General features: G+C 43.0%; 1 protein-coding gene across 1 annotated transcript in view; it reads right to left on the minus strand.

Annotated features, from left to right (window-relative positions):
* Nucleotides 1-21,559, minus strand: part of ARMC9 (armadillo repeat containing 9) — a 272,464-nt gene that overhangs the window by 221,192 nt on the left and 29,713 nt on the right. Inside the window, exon 4 of the mRNA XM_082251375.1 lies at nt 4,902-5,057. Coding sequence (XP_082107501.1) covers nt 4,902-5,057 — 156 coding nt within the window. The remainder of the gene's footprint in view (nt 1-4,901; nt 5,058-21,559) is intronic.

The raw sequence follows: 21,559 nt of genomic DNA on the forward strand, positions 1-21,559 counted from the left end.
ACGAGTTCCTTTACCTTTAAAATTTTGCGGTAAAAAGGTGCTTTTTCCACCGGTGAGATCCTTAATGATCTCATCTAAGTTGGCTCCAAATAGACGCTCTCCTGAAAAGGGGATATTAGCCAATGCTTTTTTGGAACCTTGGTCGGCTATCCAACCTTTTAGCCACAGTGTACGCCTGAGAACCACTGCTGAGACTGATGCTCGCGCCATTAATGGAGTGGCGTCTAACGCCGCATCACATACAAACTGTAACCCCTGTATCATTTGTTCCAACAAATCTGATACCGCCTGAGGGACTTCTTCTAAGTCCCGGCGTAACCACTTGGTCCATTCAGTTACAGCCTGCGAAACCAGACCAATAGCAATTATTGGCCTGAAAGCTGATCCAATCAAGGAAAACATGGTGCGAGACATAGCTTCTATCTTGCGATCCACTGGATCTTTAAAAGACGGAGCGTCTTCTAAAGGAATAACCGTGGCTTTATTCAATCTAGCAATAGGTGAGTCCACCACAGGTGGTTCTGTCCATTTCTTAATAAGGGTTTCCTCAAACGGATAACGCCTGTCAATGCGTTTGGAAATATTAAAAGTGCGTTTTGGCAGACGCCATTCTTCATCGATAGGATTGCCAAAACATTTGGGCAATGGAAAAACCTTTGCCACTTTGATGCGCTTTTTAGTCCCAAAAGGGATCTCAGTTTCAGCTATTTCTGATGGAATACCCTGTAACCTTAAAGTCTCTTGAACAGATACAATGAGTGCGTTTACCAACGCTTCCTCTCGGGCTATGGCAGATGCCGAAACATCCTCCTCACTGTCTGAAGAGACAGGACCCGAGACACCAATACCAGATGAAGTACCTGCAACTGCAGAAATAGGCTCAGAGTCTGAATCCGAGGTTTCAGATAATAAGGGGTTAGGCGGGGGTCGCTTTCTTGCGCCCTGTCCCTGACAAGCCACTTCCACCCGGGACACAAAAGTTTCCATAATAGCTGACAAAGATTCAATTGCCAATGGGGTGCTGGAGGATCCCGCAGACCCCTCGAGGGGATCCGGAGGAGATACATGAGTGGCAGGGTCCATGTTAATACAGGACACTTTGCCAGCAATAAACAAAAAAACTTTTTTTTTTTTTTTTTTTTTGTGTGTCTCCCCCTAGCGCAATAGCGCCCCTCAGAGTACCTGCTTCTCGATCCCAGAGAGAGAGAGAGGGACCCCCAAGGCTCACCAACCGATGCAGTGCAGTTTCCAACAAACTGCAGCCAGCGTCTGTCTTACACAGACTGGAAGGAGCTGTTTGCTTTTTCCCGGGCAGAAGGCGTGGCTCCACCCCTGTGTACGCCTTCCGGCGTTCCCAGCCCTCCACGAGGAAGCTGGGCTCACAAAACATGGCCGCCCCCATAGAAGAGACATAAGACTCCAAAAACATGGCGGCCGGCGTGACCTGAGGACATATATGTATTCGGTCTACGGCAAAATGGCGGCGGACCGCCGATATCGTCTTCCCAGCACATCCACCTGCACTCTGCTGAGAGGTGACATATGGATCTACAGAGATACACTGCACATAAGGTAGGATTATACCTCCTATGTCTGCTGTAATGTTACAGTCTGCTGGGTAGAGTGTTAGCTCTTGAACCAAGTCCACTTCCCACAAACACATGCTGTATTACAAGGGGGACTTGTAAGTGTCAGATATATACTGACCATATATGGAGGGGCCCATAATATATACTGCCTCATAAATGAGGAAAAAAAGGGAACGTTTTACTCACCATACCGAACCGACAGGCACCCTCTCTTCATAATACCCTCTCCACCGGGGTGGGGGTTTGTGGACGCCTCGACTCTCTGGTCCTGGCGTCCAAGCGAGCTTTAACTCGCAAAGTCAGTCCCTTTACTGGGACTCCGTCGCGGCCGACTCAGCGCACTGGTCTGCACGCGCCTTTTAGGCAGAAACCGGGGTGACCACTGGATCTCACATCCAGCCCGTCGCCCGGCCCCGCATACTTACTTGAATATGTCGCGGCCGACCAAGCGCAATGCCTGGTCTGCACGCGCTCGTAGGCCGGCTGGGGTGACCACAAGTGTCGCCCAGTCCGGCATTTTTGCTTGAAGATCTCACAGGAAAAAAACACTGGAGAAAACTACCTAAAAAATGTCTTTTTCTTAAAGAAAAAAAGTCTTGCCAGGACCAAAAGATCCCAGCAAGGAGCTTAGGTCCTTACTCCTGACTAGACAGAAAAAAACTGATTCCCTGTAGCAGAGAGAGGGAGGATATACCCTCAGGGACTGCCCCCTAGGGTGGAGCCAGAACGTTTTGTCATTCTGCCTAGTCCTACTCCTGCGGAGACAACATAACCCAGCTCTTGAGAATCAAGAAGACTACGTCTGTCAATGAGCGATAGAGAAAGTTCTATTTTGGTCTCGTCAGACCAGAGAATCTTATTTCTCACCATCTTGGAGTCCTTCAGGTGTTTTTTAGCAAACTCCATGCGGGCTTTCATGTGTCTTACACTGAGGAGAGGCTTCCGTCGGGCCACTCTGCCATTAAGTCCCGACTGGTGGAGGGCTGCAGTGATGGTTGACTTTCTACAACTTTCTCCCATCTCCTGACTGCATCTCTGGAGCTCAGCCACAGTGATCTTTGGGTTCTTCTTTACCTCTCTCACCAAGGCTCTTTTCCCCGGATAGCTCAGTTTGGCCGGACGGCCAGCTCTAGGAAGGGTTCTGGTCGTCCCAAACGTCTTCCATTTGAGGATTATGGAGGCCACTGTGCTCTTAGGAACCTTAAGTGCAGCAGAAATCTTTTTGTAACCTTGGCCAGATCTGTGCCTTGCCACAATTCTGTCTCTGAGCTCTTCAGGCAGTTCCTTTGACCTCATGATTCTCATTTGCTCTGACATGCATTGTGATCTGGAAGGTCTTATATAGACAGGTGTGTGGCTTTCCTAATCAAGTCCAATCAGTATAATCAAACACAGCTGGACTCAAATGAAGGTGTAGAACCATCTCAAGGATGATCAGAAGAAATGGAAAGCACCTGAGTTAAATATATGAGTGTCACAGGAAAGGGTCTGAATACTTAGGACCATGTGATATTTCAGTTTTTCTTTTTTAATAAATCTGCAACAATGTCAACAATTCTGTGTTTTTCTGTCAGTATGGGGTGCTAGGTGTACATTCATGAGGAAGAAGAATGAGCTTAAATGATTTTAGCAAATGGCTGCAATATTACAAAGAGTGAAAAATTTAAGGGGGTCTGAATACTTTCCGTACCCACTATATTATATATACATACATACATACATACACACACACTGTATTTTCTGGCGTATAAGACTACTTTTGAACATCAAAAAAATCCCCCAAAAATGGGGGGCCATCTTATACTCCGAGTATAATATCTCCAAGGTAACCTAAGTAGAAGTATTACCGGTAGATGAAAATATGAAAATTAGGGGGGTCGTCTTATACGCCGCAAAATACGGTACATACATATTATATATATATATATATATATATATATATATATATATATATATATATATATATAAGTCAACACGGTACACAGAGATCTGGAAAGCACTACAAATCAAAGACCAGAACCCAAAGGCAAGATTTAGGTCTAGCATCCAATCTTCAGTCCAGCAGGGTCTGGGTGCAGACTCCAAAAGGTTTTGCTGATCGATCTGGATAACTGCTGTGAAAAGACTAGCTAGAGCAGCTTTTGTGAGGCCTAGCTTTAAGTTACCCAAGAAAAATATCTATGGTGTAATAAATATGTTGATAGAAGAAAAAAATATAAATAAATAAATCGCAAAAAATAAATAAATATATAAAATTAGGAGTTTTCCATAGCAGAGCTTAGGAAAAAAGGCACCTAATCTCCTAGAACACTAGTTAAAAAAAATGAAGGCATTGCAGTTGGAAGCAGCCTGCCTTCAAGTGGTTGTTAAGAGATATATATATATATATATTATATATAAATAACACAAGCATCCCCTCTGTTTTAAGAAGATATAAAGCACAGTATGTCAGTTTTTTTTTAAATTATAATCCTAAATACCTTCATGTGATCCCCTTCCGCTCTCCTTGCCTGATCTAAGAAAAGCAGCGGGAGGGGCTATGATTCCCCTCTGACATCAGCCGGCCAGCAGATGAAAGTCACCTGACCGCACAGGGGCACTATGCAAGAAGGTTTTGAGGATTAAAATTTTTTTTTTTTTTTTAAAATGACATACTGTGCTTTATATATCTTCATAAAACAGAGGAGATGCAGCAGGAGGGAAGGGGAGGGGCGGGAAGGAGATCGGCTGTCATTACACAGACTACTGAGCTGACAGGCAGGAGGAGTGGGAGAGACTAACCACACAGCGTGATGATGGAGGGACAAACTGACTACGGTATCATGGGTCAGCAAACATGATTATTGTGGTCAGTACACATAGGGAGACACAGGAACAGGCAGGATCAACCAGGTATTTTACAACATAGAAAGGGACAAATTACACGGCACAAGCACTATGCTATTGATCATGCTTTAAAAAAATATATTTTTTTTTTTTAGGGTTACAACCACTTTAACTTTCTCCAGTGTCCAGCCCTCCAGTAAGCAGCACTATAACCCACATATTCAATACTTACCACAGTTCTATGTCCCTCAACTGATGAAAAAAGAAACAAGGCATTTAGGAATTAAATGTCCATACATAAGAAAAAAATAGGGATCACATCGAAGGAATATTCTTGATTGTGTACTGAACATTTTTAGGAAAAATTATCATTCGTTAACTTATCCATCTTAGCAAAATTAACCTTATCTCACTGACAAGTCCTGTCACCAGTGTTTTTGTAATCTCATTATGCAGACAAATACATTTCTTAAATAAAAAAAATACCTGGAAAAGCTCTTTAAAGGATGGGTGAACAGTTGGGTTAGGAACAAATGGGAGGGCATAAAATGGAAGGAATTCTGTAGTCTGACTTAAAGCAGCACCGCTGGTCTCCAGGTATGTTTTTAGGTGAGAAATTCGCTCTTCGCAGTCTGCTCGATCCTTAAAAAAATAAATAGAAAAAAAATGTAAACATTAAAAAGGGAACTCATTGCCTTATGCAGTGACTTTTTTTTTTTTTTTTTTTTATAAAATACATGAAATGTGATCATCTTACAGGAAACTTGAACAAGTGCCTAGTACACACTAGAAGTTTTTTTTTTTTTTTTTTCCGTTAAACCCAGCGGTCAGAGAGATCACCATACTAACACAAACAATGTTAATGCAGTAACTTCTCATGTCCTTGTATTCTGACAAGGGGACTACCTCCCCACCCCCCTGCTGAACCAGACAATTTTCTGCCCTAGGCTTAGGAGTATAGGTGTGATGCCACTCCCCTTATAAAAAAAAAAAAGAAAAGTTTGTTTCCTGGTTGTCATGGTGATACAGTGGCTTCAAAATTATCCGACACACTAATCTGGAAATAGTATGCAAATCACTAGCTAGGAGTTTGCTCAGACTTTTTCATATGTCTGCTTGTTATAAGTCAGTGATTGAAAAGTCACTAAAGCCATGTGCAGCCAGGTGAGAAATGGGGACAGCAATGGCATCCCTAAGTATGTGTTTCTTTTTATGTAAATTATCTAAAAATTGCTTTTTTTTCCCTAAACTTTCTTCATATACAGTTTGTGAAAAAATAAATAAATAAATATATAAAATATATATATATATATATATATATATATATATATATATATATATATATATATATATATATATTTCTTAATGGGGCCCCTTACAAATGTAAAGTTTGTTCTGATTCCTTGTGTGATATTAGCCATACACATGACAAGTCTCCTGTAATTTCAACCAGCTTTTCCTCACAAAAACTTGATAAAATGATCAAAGCAATCATTACCATTTACCATAATTAATACCATTTACAGTTTTAATAGGAATTATTGGTAGTAGGTTGTCTTGATCTGAGATCATAGCGGACAATTGTGGTTAAAATGGCTTGAAAAGTGCAGTGTGTATAGAAATAATGTGGGACCTCCATACCAGCAATTAACCCGGTGTTATTTTCCAAGAAGCAATGATTACGCAGTGCAGTCCTTCCCTAGTTGCCAAAAACAAGCAATTTCAGTTGTGAGAAGACTTGGGTACAACCAGCGTGTTGGCCAAGTGCATGCTTTTGAAACATGGAGATTCAGCACAGCAAACCTGTCTAACCTGATAAAGAATTCGGTGAGATCCAAAGAAAACCCATACAATACAATTGTGATGCAGATAAGAGTACTCCAAGGAAACAGATCCAGGATACAATTACTGCAAGGCATAAATGTTGACCTATTTGGCCAAGTGTGACGTCATTTATTTTTCAGGTCTGAAGCTGATTGGTTAGTGTGAAGGAACACAGTTCTAGTGTAAAACACTTAAAAAAAATAAGGAACGGTATATACATAACAAATAAGGTTTCCGCTTTCAGTGATGACTGGCGGCTGTACTCTTAGACCTCTGCCATTTCCCTAGATCAAACCAGGACATTAAGAGTGATAAAAAGGATTTTCTTTTCCATCATTGGTATGTTGCTGGCTTTCCGCACTGCTAAATAAAACGGTCTAGTACTCAGAGATCTGGGACGCCTAAGCAAAGTTCAATGGCCACAAACATCAGAAGTTTAGAGGGGAAAAACCTCACTTTGAAACAACATCCAGGACAGAATCTCCAGGAAATAATATTCAACACATTTGTTAGTTAATACAGACAGTGGCTCTTCATGCTGATCCAATGACATGGTGACCTAACAATTTAACCCAACTTAAACATAAGGCTGGTGAATATATGGGTAAAAGGCCATTTGCAAAATACAGAAAATGGAGTTTCCAGAATCCAGTTTGAATGAGCTATTATTGGTAACGTGAACTGAAAATTAGAAATGTCAAACAAATTTTCCACCGCGACTTTAATCACACATATTGTAGATCATTTGAGCAGAATGTATTAAGCTTGAAAGCTTGACAGGAAGCTTCAGGGAAAGGAGAATAATAATATCAAATGGGAGGCTAGGACATCAATATTCACACACAATAGACCATTAATAAATCATTACATGTGGTTAAGACAAGGATGTGAGTAGTTATCTCTAGTGGGCCAAGAAAAGCAAACCACTCCTGGAGCTGTGATAACATTTACTTATTTTAGGTTAATTAATGTATCAGTAACTTTATATATTGTGCTGACACCCTAGGGAAGGCCAATAATTCCTAATCAACACCCGTCTCTAAATCTGACTTGCCAACTCATTTACTGTATGTGTATAGGGATATATGGTGCCAGAAAGAAAATGTTATTTACACCAGCAGCTCAAATTATTTGGACATTATTCTATTGTATGATCAGACACTATATAAAAAGTGAACCTGATCAGGCCTAAAACAACAATAAAAATTTATGTTTTTTTTTTGCACATGCTTGTTAAACTTGTTTGGCTAAAACAATTACTTAGAGCCCCCAAACATTATACATTTTCTGATAGCAGAGGCCCTGGAGGACAAAATGGTTATGGTTATGATGTCACACAATATTCGCGTAGTTGTTTATAAAATGAAAATTTTAAGGAAAAAATACACTTAAAATGAATTTTAGTGCTCACAAACACAATACCCAATTTTTTAGTAATACACAAAAAATGATGTTACATCAAATAGATACCAAACATGTAAAATTTTAAAATTACGCATACCTGTAAAATGGCAACAAACTATGGAACTTGTACATTGCCTATGGCAATTGTCCATATGCCACTCTTTAAAAGCCTTTACAGGTTACCAGCTTAGAGTTAAACATGAGCCCTGGTGCTAGAATTATTACTCTCAATTTTTTTTGTAAAATATCAAATAAGATGTAATGTCAAATAAATAGATAGCATCCCAGATATCCCAAGTCTCCCGCGACTTGCAGGAGTCTCCCGCCTTTGGCCGGCGGCTCACAGACACCCGCAAGTGCCGTGTAATCTACCAGCTGCCGCGGATGTCTGTCTCAGTGACAGAGCCACTCTCAGGATGTCAGTGACAGAGTGACAGAGCCGCTGCTTCCTTTGTAGTTCTGGCTCTGAATATCACTCCGCCTGTGACAGAAGCCATACAGGAAGCAGCGGCTCTGCTCTCTACTGCAGCCCTGTGCAGCAGTACCTGCCAGCATGATTACCAGCATACCCTCCAGCAGTCCCAGCAGTATTCAACAGCATTACCCACGGGCAGTACCCAACAGTCCCGCCAGCAGTAACCGCCAGCATGTCCCGGGCCCGCCAGCAGTAATTGCCAGCAGTTCCCACCAGCAGTATCCGCCAGCACTACCCGCCAGCAGTAAATACCAGCATTACCCACTAGCAGTACCCGCCAGCAGTCTGCAAAATACGTAGAAAAGTATGTGCATTAGCGTGTGTAAATTGTCCCAATATTTTTTTAATAACTAGTTGTGTTTTGTCATAATATGTCATGTCCTTGTTCATACATGTATGAATAAGGACATGACATTTTCTGGCTGCCTAAGTCATATGTGCTAGGGGTGCAACTATCCCCAGCACATAACTGTAAATATCCCAGCATGTGCAGTGTTTCTGACTCCTACCACCATGAGACAATTCAAATCACTGAAGTAGTCATGGTGGTTAGAGTATTCCTTTAATACAGTCAGGTCCATAAATATTTGGACATCGACACGATTCTAATATTTATGGCTCTATACACCACAATGGATTTGAAATGAAACAAGATGTGCTTTAACTGCAGACTTTCAGCTTTAATTTGAGGGTATTTACATCCAAATCAGGTGAACGGTGTAGGAATTACAACAGTTTGTATATGTGCCTCCCACTTTTTAAGGGACCAAAAGTAATGGGACCGATTAACAATCGTAAATCAAACTTTCACTTTTTAATACTTGGTTGCAAATCCTCTGCAGTCAATTACAGCCTGAAGTGAAGTCTGGAACGCATAGACATCACCAGACACTGGGTTTCATCCCTGGTGATGCTCTGCCAGGCCTCTACTGCAACTGTCTTCAGTTCCTGCTTGCTCTTGGGGCATTTTCCCTTCAGTTTTGTCTTCAGCAAGTGAAATGCATGCTCAATCGGATTCAGGTCAGGTGATTGACTTGGCCATTGCATAACATTCCACTTCTTTCCCTTAAAAAACTCTTTGGTTGCTTTCGCAGTATGCTTCGGGTCACTGTCCCATCAGCACTGTGAAGCGCCGTCCAATGAGTTCTGAAGAATTTGGCTGAATATGAGCAGATAATGTTGCCCGAAACACTTCAGGATTCATCCTGCTGCTTTTGTCAGCAGTCACATCATCAATAAATACAAGAGAACCAGTTTCATTGGCAGCCATACATGCCCACGCAATGACACTACCACCACCATGCTTCACTGAGGTGGTATGCTTTGGATCATGAGCAGTTCCTTCTCCATACTCTTCTCTTCCCATCACTCTGGTACAAGTTGATCTTGGTCTCATCTGTCCATAGGATGTTGTTCTAGAACTGTGAAGGCTTTTTTAGATGTTGTTTGGCAAACTCTAATCTGGCCTTCCTGTTTTTGAGGCTCACCAATGGTTTACATCTTGTAGTGAACCCTCTGTATTCACTCTGGTGAAGTCTTCTCTTGATTGTTGACTTTGACACACATACACCTGCCTCCTGGAGAGTGTTCTTGTTCTGGCCAACTGTTGCGACGGGTGTTTTCTTCACCAGGGAAAGAATTCTTCAGTCATCCACCACAGTTGTTTTCCGTGGACTTCCGGGTCTTTTGGTGTTGCTGAGCTCACCGGTGCGTTCTTTCTTTTTAAGGATGTTCCAAACAGTTGATTTGGCCAAACCTAATGTTTTTACACCTAAGGTGTTAGCGGGGCTGAAGGGGGGCTGCTACACACAGAAGGCTTTGTATCCTAAAGCACAGAATGCATTAAGATAAAAAAAACCTGACTTTACAACCACTTTAACTTCACTACTATCACAAAGACTGAAGAAGCCCTTTGTGAAAGCTTTGGACAGTAACAGGTACTCTTTATGAAGACACTAGGGGTCTACTAGGCTCCTAATATCCTCCCTTCCCTTCAAAGCATCTGATCAAACACAGACTGGTTTAAATCAGATGCTTCCCTGGCTGTATTGGCCAAGAAAACACAGCTCTGAAACCGGAAGTGACTAAACCCTTGTCGCTTCCTGCTTCATTAGTCACAAAGGAGATCAGGGGACGGGTGTTCTTCCATTCCCTTTGTGTGCAGCCAACCTAACCATTTACATTGGTCCTAAGCTCCCCGCTGGAATTGTGGCAGGTGGCAGAGGAAGGGGGCCCCTTCTTCAGAGTGCTGTAAAACTGTTCTCGGATGACATTTATTGAAAAGCTGATCGCCAGCTCAAAAAAAAAAAAGATACCAGGATCGTGGCTGCAGCTGTACCAATGATCCTGATATAATTACTTGCTGCAGTGGACGTATATATACGTCCTTTGTGCATCAAGCGTTTAAATTCATACCTGCTCCTTCATGCAAGCTTCTTGAATCACAGGACCTAGATGTACACAGGGCTTCAACTACCATGCTTTACCCCTTCCGAAAGCAAAACCCTATTTGTGTAATTTAACTGTCAAAGCTCTGAAAATACATATTCTTTGGCAGGGAAAACATTAAACATATGTACTTCAACTCTGTACTTTAAAATAAAGGAATAAAAAAAATGTTAACCTTAAACCAAAATTTAAATTAGCAATAAAAAATGTAGCCACTGCCTTCACCAACACTTTCAATGAATTAAAACGAATCATCTCACAACAGATGATGCTGCTCTCCTTAGACATGCTTAAGGCATTTGACATGCCATCATTGTCCTATCTGCGTTCCGCTGTAGCCCGTGAGAAAACTGGGCATCTCCTTTTTTAAATGGATTGACGCATTCTATAGCTTTCCATCAACAAATAATTTATCAAATATTTTGATATCAAGTCCACCCTGTTTTCTATATCTCGGGCTATGCACCAAGAGTATCCTTTATTACTTATACAGTGCATCCGGAAAGTATTCACAGCGCTTCACTTTTTCCACATTTTGTTATATTACAGCCTTATTTCAAAATGGACTAAATTCATTATTTTCATTTTATTGATTCAAATCTTTGCTAATGTATTAAAAATAAAAAGCTCTCTCAGAGTGACCATCGGGTTCTTGGTCACCTCCCTGACTAAGGTCCTTCTCCGCCTATCGCTCAGTTTGACCAGGCGGCCCACTCTAAGAAGAGTCCTGGTGGTTCCAAAAGTCTTACATTTACAGATGATGGAGGCCACTGTGATCATTGGGATCTTTAATGCCTCAGACATTTTTCTGGACCCTTCCCCAGATCTGTGCCTAGATCCAATCCGGTCTTAGAGGTCTACAGACAATTCCTTAGACTTCGTGGCTTGGTTTGTGCTCCGACATGCACCGTTAACTGTGGGACCTTATATAGACAGATGTGTGCCTTTCCAAATCAAGTCCAATAAACTAAATTTACCACAGGTGGACTCCAATTACGCTGTAGAAACATCTCAGGGATGATCAGTGGAAACAGGATGCACCTAAACTCAATTTTGAGTGTCATGGCAAAGGTTGTGAATGTACATGTGATTTTGTTTCTTATTTTTAAAAAATTTGCAAAGATTGCAAACAAACTTCTTTCCTGTTGTCATTATGGGGTATAATGAATTTAATCAATTTAGGAATAAGGCTGTAACATAAAAAAAAAAAATGGAAAAAAAGTTAAGTGCTGTGAATATATTATTATATTATACTATACAGGATTTATATAGCGCCAACAGTTTGCGCAGCGCTTTACAATGTGAAAGAAGACAATACAGTTACAATACAGTTCAAAACAGGAGGAACTAGAGGGCCCTGCTCGTTAGAGCTTACAATCTAGAAGGGAGGGTCAAGTGAAACAAAAGGCAATAACTGTGGGGGATGGGTTGATGGAGAAAATGGAGGTACATTTGTTAGGGGTTGGTAGGATAGGCTTCTCTGAAGAGGAGGGTTTTCAGAGATCGCCTAAAAGCTAATAGAGTGGGGGATAATCGGACAGATAAGGGTAAGGAGTTCCATAGGATTGGAGAGGCTCTGGAAAAGTCCTGGAGGCGAGCATGGGAGGAGGTGATGAGTGAGCTAGAGAGCAGGAGGTTTTGAGAAGAACGAAGAGAGCGATTAGGTTGGTATTTTGAGATGAGGCTGGTGATGTAGCTGGGGGCTAGGCTGTGGATTGCTTTGTAAGATGTTGTAAGTATTTTGAATTTAATTTGTTGGGTGAGCGGAAGCCAGTGGAGGGCTTGACAGAGAGGAGCGGCGGACACTGAGCGATTGGTGAGGTGGATGAGTCTGGCGGCAGCATTCATGATGGATTGAAGGGGGGATAGCCTGTGTAGAGGTAAGCCAATGAGAAGGGAATTGCAGTAGTCGAGGCACGAGATGACCAGGGAGTGAACTAGGAGTTTTGTTGTGTCTTTGGTTAGAAAGGGGCGTATTTTGGAGATGTTGCGGAGGCTGAGGCGGCAAGATTTGGACAGCGATTGAATGTGGGGTTTGAAGGAGAGTTCAGAGTCCAGGACAACACCTAAGACCTTGGCATGTGGGGATGGGCTGATGGTAATGCCGTTGATATTGACGGAGAAATCAGGGGAAGGGGCACGCGGTGGAGGAAAAATTATAAGCTCGGTTTTGGATGGATTTAGTTTGAGGAAGTGGTGAGAAATCCAGACCGATATATCTGCTAGTAAATTAGTGATGCGTGAGGAGACTGAGGGAGAGAGCTGAGGAGTGGATAGGTAGATTTGGGTATCGTCAGCGTAGAGGTGGTATTGGAAGCCGTGGGAGGCTATCAACTGACCTAGAGAGGAGGTGTAGATTGAAAATAGGAGGGGTCCAAGAACAGAGCCTTGGGGGACTCCAACAGAGAAGGGAAGAGGAGAGGAGGAAGTAGAATTGTAGGTAACGCTGAAGGTGTGGTTAGAGAAGTAAGAAGATAACCAGTGAAGAGTAGTCACGGAGACCAAAGGCATGGAGTTTTTTGAGGAGGAGGGGATGGTCAACCGTATCAAAGGCAGCAGAAAGGTCCAGAAGTAGGAGTACAGAATAGTGTCCATTGGTTTTGGCCGTTAGCAGATCGTTTGTCAGCTTTAGGAGTGCAGGTTCAGTGGAGTGTTGAGGCCGAAATCCAGACTGAAGAGGATCAAGGAGGCTATTCTCGGCAAGGTGGTCGCCAATGTTCCCTCTAATTTTTTACTGGGCTGAGCAAATAAAAAAATTTCTGAGCGCAGTGCTCCCCAACCTTTTTATCGCCGCGGACCGGTCAACGTTTGATCATTTTTCTGTGGCCCCCAATCAATGCAGAGTGCCCACAGCATTGCCCCCAATCAATGCAGAGTGCCATAGCATTGCCCCCAATCAATGCAGAGTACTACAGCATTGCCCCCAATCAATGCAGAGTACTACAGCATTGCCCCCAATCAATGTAGAGATGCCAGCGTGCCCCTTTTCAATGTAGAGGTGCCAGTGTGCCCCCTTTCAATGTAGAGATGCCAGTGTGCCACCTTTCAATGTAGAGATGCCAGTGTGCCACCTTTCAATGTAGAGATGCCAGTGTGCCCCCTTTCAATGTAGAGATGCCAGTGTGCCCCCTTTCAATGTAGAGATGCCAGCGTGCCACCTTTCAATGTAGAGATGCCAGTGTGCCCCCTTTCAATGTAGAGATGCCAGCGTGCCACCTTTCAATGTAGAGATGCCAGCGTGCCCCCTTTCAATGTAGAGATGCCAGTGTGCCCCCTTTCAATGTAGAGATGCCAGTGTGCCCCCTTTCAATGTAGAGATGCCAGTGTGCCACCTTTCAATGTAGAGATGCCAGTGTGCCCCCTTTCAATGTAGAGATGCCAGTGTGCCCCCTTTCAATGTAGAGACTCTTCAGTCCCGAGTCTAGTAATGGTTCTGCCATTTTTTCAGTTTTTAATTAATGCAGAGTGCCCACAGCATTGTCCCCAAATCAATGTAGAGATGCCAGTGTTCCCCCCCCCCCGTGCACTTACCTCATGGTCACGGGCGGCAGCTTCTCTTCAGTTCATTCCCCGGCTTCCTGCCTCTCCTCAGTCCTCCTGACTCCCCGAGTCCCGGCGCCTCTTCCTCGGCCAATGGCATGAAGTTGGCCTTTCGGCCAATCAGGAAGCGGGAGGACCCGCTCCCTGATTGGCCAGGAGGAGGATCCGTGTGACAATAGCGAATTTTCATTCGCTATTGTCACACAATGGGCGTGCTCTCGCGGCGCACGCTCTGCTACACGGCCGCCACGTCTGCGGCTGCGCGGTTTGAATAGGTGCTTGCGCGGGACCTTCATTCACACTGCGCGCCCGCGCATGCGCGCAGGCTAAAGGGAACACTGGTGGTCGCACAGTCGGTTGTAGACTAGACGTTCGAGGAGTTTGGATGAAAAGGGGAGCAAGGAAATAGGGCGTAGGTTGTTCAGATCGGTTGGGTCCAGTGAGGGCTTTTTAAGTATGGGGCTGACTAGTGCATGTTTTAGAGAGTTGGGGAGGATGCCAGAAGAGAGGGAGAGATTGAAGATGTGGGTTAGAGAGTGTAGAATAGGGCCAGATATTCCAGATGCACTGTACTTTTTAACCTGACGCTTGCTTGAATCCCTGGTCACCCATATTAGAGCCAACATAAATGATAGAGGCACAGAACCTGCTGGTATTTCTCACAACATTTTGTTGACAATATCCTGCTTTACTCATGCTTCCCTTCAAAATTTGCTAACCCTTTAAAAAGGGAGAATTCCTAATTCCCTTTTCAATGGGAACACACCATTCTGTACCTGGCTATTACACTTGCAGCATCTTACCATTCATGATTTAAAGCTAACCTGTCCCCACTTATTAAATCTCTTAAGCACCTTCTGGAATTCTGTGATGAAACTCGAACCTGATGGCTCAGCCACACACATGCCGTGAAAATGTCCAATCCCACCACATATCCGGTGCTCTCCACAAAGTAAAACTTTTAATTACAGTCAAATTCTAACTAAGCCTAAACCTACTCACATCCCTATTCTAAAGCCCCGTACACACGAGTCGAAATTCGGCCGGGAATTTTCGTCCGACGACTGATCTGCCGATTTTCGGCTTGTTAGAATGATGCTTCCGACAACCGACCCCGACTTTTCGGCCGAAAAAATTTTGGTTTGCAGGCTATAAAATTTTTGTCCTCCGTCAAAACACGGCCGATTTTCGTGCAGTCAGTACAGATTTCGACAGGGAAAAATCCTATGAGCAAGACTGGGCATGCTCAGAGAAGAAAGAACACAAAGAAAGCAAACCAACACATGACATCACTTCTGAAGTAGAATTCTGTCAGGCGACAAAATTCGTGTGCAGTCTAGAGCACATTCCAACCAACAAAACACCACTCTGGACAAAAGATGGACGACCGGTCGGCGGAAATTCGTTGCGTGTGTACTAGGCTTAAGACTATTATATCTATCCTGTAAAAAAAGGATGTCTATACTTCCGTATTTTGAAGCTGCTCTAGTCCAGTCACATAAATCAGGTCTCAACGCCAGCTTCAGAGTAAAGGAGAGGCAGCGACAATGGCTGCAGAGCCTGTGATGACTTTACCCATAGGCTTACTATGGAGCATCTGTTGTCGACTGTCCCTCCTCTACACTGAAGCCGGAGCTGTGGGACCCAATCACATGACTGAACCAGAACAATTTCAGAATAGGCAAATATAGCCATCCTTTATTTTACAGGATAGATAAACTAGTCTTGGAATGGGGGTGGGAGTCGGTTTAGGCTAGAATTTGACTGTAATTCTACTTTAAAATCTATCTCTGGGGGTTCACTGGACCTAGACTGAACAGGCACCTACTGTACAAACACATTCAGGGGTAGTCTTGGTATCTCGAATATCTCTGTGTATTATAAAGCAACTCAAATGGCCCCTAGGTCTACTTAAATTCAGGACCTCATGCGCCTTAATGGACATTGATAGACATACAAGATATGGACCCCACTCATCTCTCTTTACTTATTTGGATGCCTACTTCACATCGCCCCAAACCCCTAAAACTTATGTTAACTTATACTCTATCGATATGAGACTCATTAACTACTTAGCTGGCCTGATCTTCCCACAGCTCCTGTAACTACAGTTTTTCAACTACCCACAGTTGGAATCGTTAGAGTGCACGAGGCATCACCACGATACACCCACTACTAGATGCAGGGTGCTTACATTCCAACAACTCAAGGATTCTCGTGATATTCTGAAAGCCAAATTGTTCTGCTATTTACAAGTCTGCCACAGAATGTTTGCTTAAAAATCTTTGACACTGCTGGCATTTGAGTCCAGACGTAAATCTTGCCCAACGATGCGAGGATTGGTTTCTTTACTACACTCCTCCATTTTGTTAATTCAAACCCTCCCCCACCCTCCTCCCCTAGACTGGAGCAAAATCTGGATAGCTTTATTTAGCATAAGCTTTTTTTTTTTTATTACGATACAGAAGAAATTGGAAAACAGCAAAAATAGTTGTAAAAAAAAAAAAAATAGCTGTAATACAGAGACAGGGGGAGAGTTACTAAAACTGGTGCACACAGAATCTGGTAAAGCTGAGCAAAGTAATCAGTTTCTAGGTTTTACTGTAAAAGCTTAATTGAATAAGGTGAAGTTTAGAAGCCAATTGGTTACTATGCACAGCTGCACCTGATCATGTGTGCACCAGGTTTAGTAACTCTAAAAAGAAGCAAAATATCAGCATAAAGTAAAAGGATCATGGTTAAATCAGGGCTTTGTACATCAGGCCCACCAGGGCAACGAAAAAAGCCAGAGAAAAATGGGGGGGGGGGGGGGGCAGAGGAAACCAGATTTGAAAACAAAAGGAGTCTGAGGTCCTATCCATGTAGAGAAAATCTGATTCTTGAGGAGGGTATCCCAGACCCTCAAAGTGGAGGAAACAAACGTAGATAAATCCTCTACTGCAGGGCGATGGTGTGGGGATACCCATGGCAGCGATTTGAGTTTCAAGGAAGTAATATTGGTTCGAATTGGGGTTATAGAACCAATCCACAATTCTGGTGATGGAGGTAGCACGTAGGAAAGGAGTGAAGTCAAGTAGAGCAAGGCCACCTGTGTGTTTAGACATACAGTAGGTACGGAAAGTCAAACAATGTCAACAATTCTGTGTTTTTCTGTCAGTATGGGGTGCTATGTGTACATTCATGAGGAAGAAGAATGAACTCAAATGATTTTAGTAAATGGCTGCAATATAACAAAGAGTGAAAAATTTAAGGGGGTCTGAATACTTTCCGTACCCACTGTAAGTAAGGATCTATTAATGCATGAGGACTTGTGGGACCATATGAAAGTCCGTAAAGCTTTCCTTAGTTGAGCTAAAAGAGTGAGGCTCTGGGAGGCCAACAAAACTGCTTGAAAGATGGATAGCTATTTAAAAGCTCTCGGAATGTATTCGCTCTTGAAAATTCTTTTAAAGTGCTATCTAGGTAGTAATATACCCCAGCTCATACCCTTCTTCATGCTACTGTGGCTGTTCAGAACTGAGTGACACGAAGCACATCTGGTGGACCTGCCCTACAGTGAAACCTGCAGTTTTACAATGATAAGATTCTCCCAGTGAACCTATTTCTCTATTGCACAAACCTATTGCTGATGTTCTGCATCACAAAGGCATGCTAATTTTGTATATCTGTTAGGTGGCAAAACAAGCAAATTGCCCAGACATTGAAAAGGCCCACCCTTAACTTTACTGAAGTTAAGAGTTGTATACAGGCCATGTTCATCAATGAAAAGCTAATGGCTATGTTAAACATGACAAATTCCTAAAAATCTGGCAACCATAGCTTAAACATTTTCCCATCACTCAATCTACCGCAAGCCTATCTGACTTGTGGAATGGTCAAACATTCCCATAGACACTACTCCTATCTGCAAATGGTGGGCCACCTCAATATTGAACCCTACGGACTAAGGCCGGGATGCCATTAAAGTTCATGTGTGTGTAAAGGCAGGTGTCCCAATGCTTTTGGTAATATAGAGCGTGTGAGTGTGTGTGTGTGTGTGTGTGTGTGTGTGTGTGTGTGTGTGTTTATTACAGCCTACCCTACCGGTCCTTTTTTGGGTTGGCTGCATTAGCTTTCTGTTTTAGGGTTAAGTACATTTTCTGCAAGGACAGAAAAATACCTGTTGATCTTGCTAGAAACCCATTATCCTTGCAACCTCTTGTGCAGGGGCCGTTTGGAAACTTTTGGCCCAGGGGGCCAATCCAGAGGCCCATGATGCAATGATACGGTCCCATAGGGCTCTTTCACATGGGTGGCCTGGGAAGGCTGCAAAAGTAAGCCATTGAGCAGCAGTTTTACAGCCACTCAATTGCTAACTTTCCGGCCTGAAAGAGCTACCAGATGCTGTGACCTCAACACTTTGTAGCTGCTGCATTTTTAACCCAGATTGCAGAGTTTGACAGACTTCACCACCTGTCAAACTTGCCCATTAAGTTCAATGGGAGTGCAAGCAACTGTGAGCCAAACGCTTGGCTCTCAGTTGCAGAGTGATTTCTTTTTTTTTACTACAAATTCCCCTTGAAATTGGAAAAAAAGCAGATACCTGACAAATACTGCTATACTGCAAACAATTCCTCCTGTCTGAAAGATTGCACTGTCACTGCAGAGGCCACTGGGCAGTGGCATGCATAAAACTGAAGCAGGTTGCTGATTGACCTGGCTCCAGCCACAAGTCCCCCCCCCCCCCCCCCCTTCTCTCCACCCTCAAACTTCCCTGCCACTTTAATACCCTTTCTTGAGTCCCTGCACACAATCCCTTGTGACAAGCCCGCCAACTTACCTCCCCCCTGTAGCTTGCATCGCTTCCAACAGAATCTCTGTGGCTTGGCAATGCTCTCTCTTCCCGCCAGCACTTGTAAGCAGCAGTCAGCCCAGAAATCTAGATGCTCCACCTCCACCTGTTTTTTTTTTTTTTCTTCAGCCAGCACTGCAGCGCCATGGGGGAGAGGGTGTAAATGTTGGAAAGTGCTTGGGGAGATGGAGGAAGCAATAGTGCCAGAGCTTACAAGAAGGGAGCAACGAGGGAACGCTGGAGGGTGCCAGGGGACACAGAGGGAGCGTTGGAGAGTGCTGAGTAGACACAGAAGAAGCGTTGGGGATTGGGGATTTTACTGCCTCCGCTATACTGGCGCCCTGATATGGCTGCCTTATGCAGAAACCCACCCTGGGCTTGCCTACTGTGGAAGGAATACGCCCTTCTACGGGGCACAGGGCAGTCTTTAATATTGATTGGATCCTGAGAAAACATTTTAATTTATTTTGTTGACATACAGTATAGCTTGCTTTGAGACTGCATCCAAGTATGGTCAACTTTTGAGATTTTGGGGGCCTCAACTGCAGCCCCTGACACACCAAAGGGTTGTGCATATTATTTAGTGCTACACGTACTACAGGAAATGATCAGAGACTGCAGATGTACTACAGGAGATAATCAGAGAGATTGTGAACGTACTACAGTAGATGATCAGAGACTGCAGACCTACTGCACAAGATAATCAGAGACTGCCGATGTACTACAGGAGATGATCAGATACTGCCAATGTACTACAGGAGATGATCAGATACTGCAGATATACTACAGGAGATGATCAGATACTGCAGATATACTACAGGAGATGATCAGATACTGCAGATATACTACAGGAGATGGATCAGAGACTGCAGGAGTACTACAGGAGATGTTTAGAGACTTCAAGCATACCACAGGAGATGGTCAGAGACTGCCGACGTACTACAGGAGAGGGTCAGAGACTGCAGACATTTTACAGCAGATGATCGAATATATACTATGTCAGCAATCTGAAGGCACCTTCATCCCCATTATAGTGAAAATTTCCCTTGTAAACCATTTTGGCATATACAATCAGCTCTGCCACAACTCCCAGGAAAAACTAGGTAACTATTTTTAAAATTCTACCTTTCAGCAATGCACAGCTTTGAAAAAGCAAAGCACATATGTGCTTCAGCTACTTATTGCTAAATAATAAAGCACAGGAAACCGTCCCAACTCCCTATCCCGATCCAGCCCACTACGGCTGCATCTTAGGTGGGATGGGAAAGGGGGGCAGGTTACAGTATGGTGCCGAATGCTGATTGGCTAAGAGGCGGTGAGGGTTGAACACGCAGTGTATTCGATTTTTCAACAATCCTGCCCATCTCCTACGTAGCTAGGCAATGTGTGCAGCGCTGGATACCTGTGAACTAGAGAACAACTCCCCCTATGTTAAGACAATGAAGAGAGGTGGAGGTATGACCATCACACTAATGTATCATGAGTTGTAGATAAACAAATTTTTAGCAGGGGTTCCTTGAGACCAGAAAGTTATTTCATGGGTTCCTCTGTATTGAAAAGGTTGAGAAAGGCTACCCTAGGACCTTAGGAAACTGTTACTAGCAGGATCAGCCAGGACCATCTAAGGAATGGTAAGCTGCAATATATTAAAGGTTTTTTTTGAGTGTAGATAAATAAGCTTGAACCTTATCCTTGACTCCAGAACTCACCCTATCACAATGCTTATAACGAATTTAACTAATGCATCTGCATACTTCCCTTATCAGGCATTTGAAGCATCAGCACCATGCTGAGACCCACCAGCAAGTTTTTGGTGATGAAATCCCATGATTTACATTATCTGTACAGATATGCACAATACTTATCTTAAGCTAGGTAACCAGTACAAGTTTTTTTTTTTTTTACTATAAAATGTCAAAACAATGCATTACTCCCGGTCTGACACTACATGTTAAAGCAGAACTGAACTTAAAAAAAAAAAAATTTGTTTATTTTAGGGAACATTTATTTGAAGTATATCCAAAGCCAAATTTTTTTTACATTTTTAACATTTAGATTTTAGAGGAAGGATAAAACCGCTGTCATTTTGGTCGTATGTGCCTCATTCAAGGAGATTTTGTGAAAAATAGAAAAATAAAATTTTAGTTATTCTTTAACCTTGCCCTTGCTGTGCCCTGAAAATGTACTTTTTGTCTTGAAATTCACCTGGAAAAATAGCAGTGCCCTTTCTAGTATGTAAGGGGGCAGATGCACTCCTGTGCCTATGGCTTGATAGTTGTACAGTATCTTACATTTTTGTAAATATTTTATTAAATCTTTTCATGCGAAAAAACACTGAAGAAATTACACTTTTCTACAATGTAAAGTAGCGAGTGTACAGCTTGTATACCAGTGTAAATAAAGATGGCCTATGCTATAAGAAGATTTCCAAGACCCGGAAACTGAGCTGCTGCACGGTGGTCAAGACCATACAGCGGTTTAACAGGACATGTTTCATTCGGAACAGGCCTCGCCATGGTGGACCAAAGAGGTTGCATGCAGGTGCTCAGTGTTATATTCAGAGGTTGTCTTTGGGAAATAGAGGAATGTGTGCTGCCAGCATTGCTGCAGAGGTTAACGGGG

Source organism: Pelophylax lessonae, assembly GCF_965119305.1.
Source record: "Pelophylax lessonae genome assembly, chromosome: 3".
Taxonomy (NCBI): Eukaryota; Metazoa; Chordata; class Amphibia; order Anura; family Ranidae; genus Pelophylax; species Pelophylax lessonae.